General features: G+C 43.6%; 1 protein-coding gene across 1 annotated transcript in view; it reads right to left on the bottom strand.

Moving 5' to 3' along the window:
- The window catches only part of lpin1b (lipin 1b), a gene marked incomplete at its 3' end in the record, with an annotated part of 18,823 nt that extends 13,737 nt beyond the window's left edge, over positions 1–5,086 (bottom strand). The window contains exons 1-2 of the mRNA XM_083689391.1: positions 4,883–5,086; positions 3,593–3,688 (exon numbers count right to left, since the gene is read on the bottom strand). Of these exons, the coding sequence (XP_083545517.1) occupies positions 3,593–3,688; positions 4,883–5,074 (288 nt within the window). The 5' untranslated portion in view covers positions 5,075–5,086. The remainder of the gene's footprint in view (positions 1–3,592; positions 3,689–4,882) is intronic.
- Positions 5,087–12,693: the final 7,607 nt, after the last annotated feature.

Here is a 12,693-nt window from a genome sequence, read left to right as displayed (position 1 = left end):
TATAATTTTTATGGTACTTTTATTTTAACAAATAGAGACAGAATATCAACAAAGAAGTCCAGAAAAAACACATTATATAAAGTTATAAATTCATTTGCATTTGATCGAAGGAAATAAGTATTTGATCCCCAAGCAAAACATGACTTAGTACTTGGTGGAGAAACCCTTGTTGGCAAGCACAGAAGTCAGACGTTTCTTGTAGTTGGTCACCAGGTTTGCACACATCTCAGGAGGGATTTTGGTCCACTCCTCTTTACAGATCCTCTCCAAATCCTGAAGGTTTCAAGGCTTTTGCTTGGCAACTCGAAGCTTCAGCTCCCTCCACATATTTTCTATAGGATTAAGGTCCAGAGACTAGCTAGGCCACTCCATGACCTTAGTGTGCTTCTTCTTGAGCCACTCCTTTGTTGCCTTGGCCGTATGTTTTGGGTCATTGTCATGCTGGAAGACCCATCCACGACCCATCCTCAGTGCTCTGGCTGAGGGAAGGAGGTTCTCATCCAAGATCTTACGGTACGTGACCCCGTCCATTGGCCCCTCAATGCAGTGAAGTCGTCCCCTTAGCAGAGAAACAACCCCAAATGTTTCCACCTCCGTGTTTGACGGTGGGGATGGTGTTCTTGGGATTGTAGCATTCAGCATTTCTCTCCCTCCAAACACAAAGAGTCAAATTTATGCCAAAGAGTTCAATTTTGGTCTCATCTGACCACATCACCTTCTCCCAAGCCTTCTCTGAATCATTTAAGTGTTCATTGGCAAACTTCAGATGGGCCTGTACATGTGCCTTCTTGAGCAGGGGGACCTTGCGGGCACTGCAGGATTTCAATGCGTTACGGTGTAGTGTGTTACCAATGGTTTTCTTGGTGACTGTGGTCCCAGCTGCCTTGAGATCATTACCAAGCTCCTCCCGTGTAGTTCTGGGCTGATCCCTCACCCTTCTCATGATCATCCTTACCCCACGAGGCGAGATCTTGCATGGAGCTCCAGGCCGAGGGCGATTGATGGTTATTTTGTATTTCTTCCATTTTCTAATAATTGCACCAACAGTTGTCTCCTTCTCACCAAGCTTCTTGCTGATGGTCTTGTAGCCCATTCCAGCCTTGTGCAGGTCTACAACTCTTACCCTGATGTCCTTTGAATGTTCTTTGGTCTTGCCCATGGTGGTGGAGAGGTTGGAATGGAAGAGATTGATTCTATTGACAGGTGTCTTTTATACCCATAACAAGCAGAGATTAGGAGTACTTTCTTAAAGTGACAGGAGTAATCTGTGTGCCTCATGGGCATATAACTGGTCTGTATGAGCCAGAATTCTTGCTGGTTTGTAGGGGATCAAATACTTATTTCCTTCGATCAAATGCAAATGAATTTATAACTTTATATAATGTGTTTTTTCGGGACTTCTTTGTTGATTTTCTGTCTCTATTTGTTAAAATAAAAGTACCATAAAAATGATAGAGCGCTCATTTCTTTGTAATCGGGCAAACTAACAAAATCAGCAGGGGATCAAATAATTATTTCCCCCACTGTACCTTCTGCAGCTCCTCACATGGAGCTAACCAGTGATGTTAGTGCAGTGAACCCAAGTAAACTCACTCACTTTATCCACCTTTACATTTCGGTGAATATTTACCCACCTTTTCTGCTACAGTACTGTAGGTCAATGTTATTTGCATTAGGGTTGACCCACCCACCACTTCACGGTGTTCAGGGTTTACCACTACATCCCTAGAACTAACCCCCTGGTTATCGTCCCATGAAGAGATATACAGACCTTTCTACAGTACAGCATCTTATTACACTGTTTGACCAGTACAGCATCTTATTACACTGTTTGACCCTGAGTTCTGGTCTGAGATTCAGTTTTTCCTTCCTCAACTGTAACCGTGACCATAGGACCTCGGACCATGATCTTAGGATTGTAACAAGAAAACTGTCCTCACACCGGTTCTTACAGTCAAGGTAAGTGCTAGCCAGGGAGCAAATTACAAATGTACATTTACTTTGACAGCCCCATGTTAAGCTCTATGCTGCCCAGGGATACTACAGTATATTGCTGGGATTGGATGACTCCATTCTGGTTACAGTATGCTGTCATCCGGGGACGTTAAAGCATGTAGGTCAGGAATCTTCCTGAGGGAGGGATCGTTAAACGTTCTATTCAGGTTTCCACTACGGCGTAGAGGAATGTTGTTCAGCTTGACCTATGGGGAAATTCCTGGCTGCTCCACAGCCATCTCTGTACACACTGTACAACGTTGCATGTCGGAAATGTGTAGAGTGGAAAATAACTTTGAGAGACCTCTTCACCCCCCTGTACAAGTTTCTCTCCTGTTAATAAAAAAAATAAATGAAAAAAAATCCTCCTTCTAGCATTACGACTGCCTATGGCCCCTGGTGTGAGCAATGACTACTTTATCTTCTGATGACTGACAGATAGATGATTCACTTACTTAAACAAATGTATTTGTTGTAAGTCGCTTTGGATAAAGGCATCTGCTAAATGCCATAAATGTAAGAGTCAGCAGGCTGTAAACAGGGGTTACATAAGGATGTGTTAACAGTACGCAGCAGAGCTATCGCAAAAGACATCTGCGTTACCCTTGTTGAACCGAAATCTATTCAGTACCTGAATGTCGTCACCATAGAGTTAGAATTTCTATTTCTTGGACTGCCTCCTATAGCAAGAACAGTTTGTGACACCACAACACTCTCAGAAGGTGTATCACTACCCTCTTTGATGGTGTACACCCCGCCTCATCTCGCATAGACATATAGCCAGATCGAACGCCAGCCCCGAATGCCGGTCCCGAACTCCGGCCCCTAACGCCGGTCCCGAACGCCGGTCCCGAACGCCGGCCCCGAACGCCGGCCCCGAACGCCGGCCCCGAACGCCGGCCCGGAACGCCAGCCCCGAACGCCACCCCCAAAGTCCCGTTACTGTTCAGACATTGCTCACTGTGCTGTATACTCTCTCCCTCCTTTCTTTTATTTTTCACTCTTTCCATCTTTGAAGTTCTTTTTCTTTTTCTCTTTGACCACTCACTCATTTGGTCTCTCTCTCAACTTCTCATTCCTCTACTTTCATATTTCCTCCAAAACAGTTCTCTCTCTCTGTCTCTCTTTCTCCATCTTTCTTTCCCTTCACCTCTCCTCTCCTCTGTCTCTCCTCCTCCATACCGCCAGATCCCTTTGTTCTCACACCTCCTTCAGATTGGACTGGATGGAGCGATGCCCGTAGAATGGTTGTTTGTTGTTATGTGCATCGTCTTTTCCGACCGGGTAGGACTATTTTGACAGACAGTTGTTGCCTATGCCAGTTTGCAACATTGAAGAAAATGGAAGAAAACCTGAAGGAAAAACTGATTTTTTTTCCTTCTGTATCTCCGCCCATGTAAGGTTTAATGCGTCGCGAGGCGTCACACGTTTCACACAGGTTTACACCCCATTGTAGCTACTTTCTGCAAAGGATTTCCCCAGGCTTTCTGAACAAGGTTACACGGATACACCCTTCGAACCACTTCCTGTTCCGTTGCTCTGTCACTTGTTTCCTACTGCGCCACAGTGTTTACCAGTGTTGTGTGTGTTTGTGTACCTGGCCGTTTTCTGTTTCCTGGACGAAGAAGGCCTCTCCGTTCTCCCCCAGCTTCATGTGCAGGTCCACGGGCTCCCCGTTGATCTCCATGTCCACCTATAGGAGGAGGAGCAGAGGAGACAGGAGCACCTCACTAGACATACAGTACTGAAACAACCATGTTAGAATCTCCACTAAACACACTGAAACTACCCTGTATAGGACATGTTAGAATCTCCATGAAACATACTGAAACAACCCTGTATAGGACATGTTAGAATCTCCACTAATCATACTGAAACTACCCTGTATAGGACATGTTAGAATCTCCATGAAACATACTGAAACTACCCTGTATAGGGCATGTTAGAATCTCCACTAATCATACTGAAACTACCCTGTATAGGACATGTTAGAATCTCCATGAAACATACTGAAACTACCCTGTATAGGGCATGTTAGAATCTCCATGAAACATACTGAAACTACCCTGTATAGGGCATGTTAGAATCTCCACTAATCATACTGAAACAACCCTGTATAGGGCATGTTAGAATCTCCACTAATCATACTGAAACAACCCTGTATAGGGCATGTTAGAATCTCCATGAAACATACTGAAACTACCCTGTATAGGGCATGTTAGAATCTCCATGAAACATACTGAAACTACCCTGTATAGGGCATGTTAGAATCTCCACTAATCATACTGAAACTACCCTGTACAAACGTACTGAAACAACCCTGTATAAACGTACTGAAACAACCCTGTACAAACATACTGAAACAACCCTGTACAGACATAATGAAACAACCCTGTACAAACATACTGAAACAACCCTGTACACACATACTGAAACAACCCTGTACAAACATACTGAAACAACCCTGTACAGGGCATGTTAGAATCTCCACCCAAGGATGTTAACTGTCTTGGCACAGTAGCTAGCACGCCCGGGTGGCAAGCGGAAGGTTGTGAGTTCGATCCCGGCTCAGGATAAGTTACCGTAACCTGCCGTTTGCTGCAATAACTCATATTTGGGTAGGTTCTAATGTTCGGATGGTCTAAAACGCTTCCCCCATCCTGGCTATTGAGAACTTTGGGGTTTAATCGGTACATTTCCTTTACAAAGTGCTCTTAATGACAATTGAAAGCTCGACCTGCGTTCTCTGGTGCACTGCCGCGCCGCGCGGAAGCGTGCAGGGTATCGGCTGTTAACAGACACCCCGTCATACGTTGACGCTGACATAACATGACCAACCAATGAAAACTCCCCTTCGGAGTGAGAAAGAACAGTGTCATCGCCTCACCACTTTCTCGCGGGAGCGGAGCACGCCCATCTTGCCGAAGCGCACGTGGAAGGGCGAGCACTGCAGAGCGCCATCGGGCTGGCGGACCACGATGACGTCGATGCAGCCGGACAGGGTGGCGGGGTTCAGTCCCCGGTACAGCTCCTTCACCTGCACAAACACCTGGCCCGCCAGCTGGCCCACATAGTTCATGGTCTGACGGGTCTGAGGGAGGGAGGGAGGGGGTGGGGGGGTGGAGGGAGAGAAAGAGGGAGGGGAGAGAGGGAGGAGGGGGGGGGGGGGGAGGGAGGGAGGGATGGACAGAGAGAGGGAAGGAGAGAAAGAGGGAGAGGGAGGGAGGGAGGGAGGGAGGGAGGGAGGAAGGAGGGAAAGAGGGGGGGGGGAGGGAGGGAGAGAAACATTAATCTATACTGTATGTTTACATCTTTAGCCGATAAAAATGATGGATTCAATAAACAATATGTACATATATATAAATATATATTGCATAGATATATCCGTCACAACACACAACAGCCCTGGCAGTAAGTCTGGCGATGGAGATGGATGAGTGCATAAGCACGGATACGACCCATGGCCACACAATTGTCAAAGAATCGCACGCAAACTAAATGCCTAGACTCTGAAGGCACTTCAAACGGCCCCCGAGATGACGGAAGTAACGTTTCCCCCCTGACGTCACACACCATAACCACAAACAGGGGCCCCTCACACACAGGCCTTCGAGGAATGAGGTTGTTCACGAGCTAACATCCACCGTGGCCTGAATCTGTCAATCAAACCAGGGGTGACTTTTGACCTGCTTTTTAAAGCTCCCTCATTGGCCGGTGACTTACATAGGAAGAGACTCCTATGGCTGTGAACTCCATCCACCTTTCAACCTTCCAGGAAATCCCAAACAGCTGTTCTCCGCTCTGCGTCCGTCAAAGCAACAAGAGACGTCAGGAGTCAGGGGTCAAACAGATCCCTACACCACATGCTGCCTGATATCACTCCTGGCTGTGGGACTGATTGTGCTCTTTGGGTATGAGGTGAAATGGGATGCTACACAAGGCCTTGTGGATGTTTTCAAAAACACCCAAGAAGGCTGTAGGGTGTTATGGGTAGGGTCAGGGATATTGTTGTGTAAGGGTCAGGTAGGGTCAGGGATACTGTTGTGTAACTGGGGGGGTGGGGATGTCTGTGGTGTGTGTGTGTGTGTGTGTGTGTGTGTGTGTGTGTGTGTGTGTGTGTGTGTGTGTGTGTGTGTGTGTGTGTGCGTGCATGTGTCAGATAAAATGTCCATCCTCCTTAATGATATCTGTCCTTGCATTTCAATTTGGGATATGGTTGAATATTGCATGTAAAACAACTTTGGTCCTCTTTCTTCACGACCAAATCTCACACACCCCTCCCTTAGGCCGTACCATTTAGGCCTGTCATGCTTGATGTAATGTACTCCTTGTCTGCTGTTCCTGCCTCTCAAAGTCACCGGCATACGAGAATTCGCAAGTAAACCTTGAATAGAACGATGGGACTCCATCGTTTCATTAATGACTCATAACTCATTTGTAAAAAAAGATTGGATGGTTCACTCAAAAACCCTTTACCTGTTAGCACATAACAGCATCATGACTTAGGACTGCAAAAGCAATATTTCAGCCATTGAATAAGCCTACGTATTGAAGCAATTGGTTCGCATCATCATAGTGTAAACAGTAGAAGCAAATGCAAAGTCTGATGGTTGACATTCAAACTGTCCATGACAACCTTCATACTAACTGTACCTTATCACTTTGCGGCTAAACACCAGGGGTGAACGTGGCATTATAAATGTAGAATTGTAATCCTCCACAACCTTCACGGAGAGCTCCGGATAACTTCCAGAATGTTCTGTGATGACCTCTACACTACGTCGCCGCGGCTCCCATAAACGATTACAGCGCCAGAACCTGGAGGACTGCCAGCCTGTTTCTCTCTCCCTGTGGCCCATGCCCACAGCGCTACCCTGGGCCTGGGGCCAACTGTGGAACCCCCTGAGCCCCAGAGAGAGGCAGGACTGCAGGCAGGCAGGCAGGGAGGGAGGGAGGGAGGGAGAGAGAGGGGCCAACCCAGCCCAGATGAGGAAGCTTCCATGCTTCCATGCTGGACGTGAAATACACACTTCACATGACTTCATATAGGCCTAGGCTACAATATGTCTGTAACATCTCGCCTCCTAAATGGCCACCTTGAAGCGGATAAAATAAACCAAAGGGATCGAAGCTCACCTCTTTCCTGACTTTGTGGAGGCTGGTGGAGGTAGAAATCGGAGGACGTGCTCATTGCAATGCATGCAATGGAATGAGGAATGGTATCAAACACATATGCCCGTCCTCCGATTTCTACCTCCACCCTGCTTTAGATGCACACAAAATCACTTGAGACCCACCAACAACCATGTTCCATCATGATGCAACTGATGGCCCATATTCTACTAACAAAAGTCATCTGGAGTGGCAGCTGCCTTGTCCTCAGGCAACTCATGACTCATTATTTCACGAGGGGGAAATATAACCGCATGAAGCAACACATCCACTTCTAGATGATTAGACGTCTGTCTCAGCCTGCTTTAGTCTGAGATCATTGCTATGGATTCTTCTAAATTCTACCCAGGCATCCTTACCTAGCATATAGATGGGTTCAGTGAATAATTAATGAAGTGCTTAAGTAATGTATGTGGACATATTGGTTCAGTGATGTTTAAGACGACGCCTGTTTAAAAAGCAGTGGGATCTTGTTGGGTCAGAGATGATGACTGTCCAGTGGTCATATAGCCTAGCCACTCCCTATACTGATCTTAACCTCAGCTGATCTTTTACTTCACACCTTTACTGACTGACCCTTGACACATATAGTATATCCATCTCATACACACCAAGATATTTACTAGTCTTACTAATCCTTACTTACTAATCTTACTAACCCACAGATAGACATCCACCAAATGTACTGTAAACCTAAACAAATATTCCACAATAATATTGTGGAATAAGGGTGAATGTATGAATGGTTGTTTAGGTCTAAATTAAGAGCTCAACATTGCGCTTTTAATCTCTTCATTCATCACCAATTGATAACATATTTGGCCCCTCATAAAACAGAGAAACGTCTCTTTACCACAATAAACTCGTGAATATATGTGATATTGTTGTCCTATACACTAGGCTACTCTGCCACAGGGAAATGACATGGCATACACATAACATTCCTCTCAAGTGTTTTGCTAAAAAAGAACAGGGCTACAGACTGCTGCTCTGTCTATGATGGGATGAATGAAGTCAGCAAATTGCAGCAATTCAAAACCAACGTTTACCCTGAGTTACCTTGAAATGCGTTTAAAAGGAAAGCTTGAAATACAATTACAGTAGCCTTATAGATGACCAAATAATAGCCAAAACGAATGAATCAACCTCAAATTGATAGGCTCTCCATGATGGTTTATAATATACACACGTATACTGAGGGTCAGTGCCCTTTCCATTAGAAACACACAGTAACATAACATTTGAATGGATAACAAACCTACTGTATCTAGAGTGACAAGCTGACGTCCGTTCACCAAAACAACGAGAATGCGGCGTCGTATTCTCTCCGGTCAGTAACAGAAGAAGGTAGGGACATTATAGGAGCATTTTCCCGTTTAGGCGCGTTGTGTGCATTCGATGGTTGCAATAGGACTGGCTGTCATCCGAGTCGCTGGTTATTTAAAGCGCTATATTGACATTTTTCTCGCTCTCTCTCGGACCTTCAGCGAGCCCTGTCAGCGGATGACATCAACAGCAGCGAAACCCGACACTCCTCCAATCAGATTTCGGTTGTTAAACGCACCGTTTCCATTGCCACAGTGGCACCATTATCGCAAGCCATCTCCGAAACTGTGTAACTACGGGAAAGTCATAAGCTATATTCCATTATGTCCATATCAATTCGAATTTTATTTTCACCCTTTACGTTCGACTATTTATGGTCATGGTTTATTTGAGGTCTAGGCTTATATGTCTCCTGGTTTGTTTCGGTCAACAATGTAATGTGCTCAACAGTGTTGTCTGTATTACCGTGGGGACTGGTTACGAGCGCCGCGGTCTCTGAAGGTGCGGTGGCAGCGAGATGCTGAGGTGTGCTGATCTTTCTGTCCAATCGCAGTGCGCCGTGGTCCCACGTTCGATGTCTGCAGTTTAAACCTACTTGTGGCTCGAAGCTCAGACCGGCGAAGCAGGCTACACACTCATAGCAACTGTCAAACCACAAGCTCAAAACAGAAGTGAGAGAGGGAGAAGGAGGAAAAAGCCACGATTCAAAGAAATGTCATATAGTGAACACTTATAGAATGAATGAATAACCCTTGATGATTTGTAGGCTATGTCGGTCTGTTTAGCTCTGTGAAGTATTTATTTCTAACCATATGTTCCTGAGGATAACAAATGCATTTTCATTATTTAATATTTATAAACTCTCTCTCTCTCTCCCTCACACACACATACACACACACACACACACACACACACACACACACACACACACACACACACACACACACACACGCGCACACGCACATGCACACGCACACACATTTATAAACTATCTCTCTCTCTCTCTCTCTCTCTCTCTCTCACACACACACACACACACACACACACACACACACACACACACACACCATATATTACACTGTAGCTGCCCAGTCGAGTCAGATTTCCCATAGCAAACAGGCCTGCTGGCATGATGACATGCACTATGCTCCACTTAGCGTGTGTGTGTGTGAGACTTTTGCCTGTGTCTCAGAGGGGGAAGACTGGGATGACAGCCAAAAACGTTAACAGTAAATACATCTGAATGGAAGAGGATCCCCAAGCTATGTGGCAGAGAACACGCTACTGCAGAATCACATGCAGCTCCACTACTCAGTGAGCCAACGAGCCTGTGTGTGTGTGTGTGTGTGTGTGTGTGTGTGTGTTTATGTGTGTGTGTGTGTGTGTGTGTGTGTGTGTGTTTATGTGTGTGTGTGTGTGTGTGTGTGTGTGTGTGTGTGTGTGTGTGTGTGTGTGTGTGTGTGTGTGTGTGTGTGTGTGTGTGTGTGTGTGTGTGAGAGAGAGAGTGAGTGAGTGTGTGTGTGTGTGTGTTTGATGCCATTCCTTGTGGTTTGAGTTTTTCCATCTGTATAGTTCTTGTAGCAGGAATCATTCTGGGGCCCTGTATGACCTTGCCTGTCGACTGTGTGTCTGGAGGGGGGATTAAAGTATTCTTTTCAAAGGCCACTACACTTATTACCGTCCACTTTTACAATCTTTATGGTGTTAAACATTTCAAATGCTCCCCACACGCTACATTTCACTCAGACATAGGGGCTGAATACATCTTGCAGGGCTACTCACTGCTCACACCTTAGGCCAAGTCTCATCATGTCTAATCATGTCTAGTTATGTCTAGTTATGTCTAGTTATGTCTAATCATGTCTAGTTATGTCTAGTTATGTCTAGTTATGTCTAATCATGTCTAGTTATGTCTAATCATGTCTAGTTATGTCTAGTTATGTCTAATCATGTCTAGTTATGTCTAGTTATGTCTAATCATGTCTAGTTATGTCTAATCATGTCTAGTTATGTCTAGTTATGTCTAATCATGTCTAGTTATGTCTAGTTATGTCTAGTTATGTCTAGTCATGTCTAGTTATGTCTAATCATGTCTAGTTATGTCTAGTTATGTCTAGTTATGTCTAGTCATGTCTAGTCATGTCTAGTTATGTCTAATCATGTCTAGTTATGTCTAGTTATGTCTAATCATGTCTAGTTATGTCTAGTTATGTCTTATCATGTCTAGTTATGTCTAATCATGTCTAGTTATGTCTAGTTATGTCTTATCATGTCTAGTTATGTCTAGTTATGTCTAATCATGTCTAGTTATGTCTAGTTATGTCTAGTTATGTCTAATCATGTCTAGTTATGTCTAATCATGTCTAGTTATGTCTAGTTATGTCTAGTTATGTCTAGTCATGTCTACTCATGTCTAGTTATGTCTAATCATGTCTAGTTATGTCTAGTTATATCTAGTCATGTCTAGTCATGTCTAGTTATGTCTAGTTATGTCTAATCATGTCTAGATATGTCTAGTTATGTCTAATCATGTCTAGTTATGTCTAGTTATGTCTTATCATGTCTAGTTATGTCTAATCATGTCTAGTTATGTCTAGTTATGTCTTATCATGTCTAGTTATGTCTTATCATGTCTAGTTATGTCTAGTTATGTCTAGTTATGTCTAATCATGTCTAGTTATGTCTAGTTATGTCTAGTTATGTCTAGTCATGTCTAGTTATGTCTAGTTATGTCTAATCATGTCTAGTTATGTCTAGTTATGTCTAATCATGTCTAGTTATGTCTAATCATGTCTAGTTATGTCTAGTTATGTCTAGTTATGTCTAGTCATGTCTAGTTATGTCTAATCATGTCTAGTTATGTCTAGTTATGTCTAGTTATGTCTAGTCATGTCTAGTCATGTCTAGTTATGTCTAATCATGTCTAGTTATGTCTAGTTATGTCTAGTCATGTCTAGTCATGTCTAGTTATGTCTAATCATGTCTAGTTATGTCTAGTTATGTCTTATCATGTCTAGTTATGTCTAATCATGTCTAGTTATGTCTAGTTATGTCTTATCATGTCTAGTTATGTCTAGTTATGTCTAGTTATGTCTAATCATGTCTAGTTATGTCTAGTTATGTCTAGTTATGTCTAATCATGTCTAGTTATGTCTAATCATGTCTAGTTATGTCTAATCATGTCTAGTTATGTCTAGTTATGTCTAGTTATGTCTAATCATGTCTAGTTATGTCTAGTTATGTCTAGTCATGTCTAGTTATGTCTAGTTATGTCTAGTTATGTCTACAGAACACATTCTGTACAGATGCTGCTAACCCCTAAATACAAGAAATAACCTGAACCCCTAAATACAAGAAAGGACCTGAACCCCTAAATACAAGAAAGAACCTGAACCCCTAAATACAAGAAAGGACCTGAACCCCTAATTACAAGAAATAACCTGTGCCTTTATTTAGTCTTTCATTAACCAATCAAATATGTTTCCAAAAAGTAAAGAGGCCAACACACTGTTGAATATAGGAGAATATACATGTCTTAAAGGGACACTATGGAAGTTTAGTTGCTATTGTTCCCCTTAAAGTTTTGTCATAGTGTTGACTGTATGGTTATCATATTCATATTAAATATCATCAATATTTCAATATCATCAATAATTATTTTCCTCATTAAACCAATGCAATATTTAGTTTTAGGCTACCAAACTTAAAAAAATAATAATAATGGCAAACGGGCACAGGGAGGTGAGCCCCTTTCTGTCCAATGAGGTCATTTCTGGACATAAAGAGCACTGCCAGTGTCAGATCTTCCATAATGTAACTTTAATATAAGAGGACTTATTAACTTATTCACTTTTTATCTCTTTGTCACTTTGATGAGAGACGTCTTTTTTTGGTGTCTTTTACAATTCATGCAAGGTCATCGTGTTTTTTCCCCTCAGCTTCCTCTGTTTCCCTTTTAGAAAACCGACCTACAATAGGGTGCAGTGTGTCCGACTCTGACCTTGCAGGTATGTGCTGGTATGTTTGGGACCTCTTTAAGACGTTAGGGTTAGGGTTAGCAGCCACATTCTGACCCACAGCAGCCACATTCTGACCTCCGCTAACCCTAGACAGTGTGTGTGTGTGTGTGTGTGTGTGCGTGTGTGTGCGTGTGTGTGTGTGTGTGTGTGTGTGTGTGTGTGTGTGTGTGTGTATGTGTGT

This window comes from Argentina silus, assembly GCF_951799395.1.
Source record: "Argentina silus genome assembly, chromosome: 17".
Classification (NCBI taxonomy): Eukaryota; Metazoa; Chordata; class Actinopteri; order Argentiniformes; family Argentinidae; genus Argentina; species Argentina silus.
Note: the sequence above shows the minus strand (reverse complement) of the source record. Positions and strands in the feature narration are given on the sequence as shown.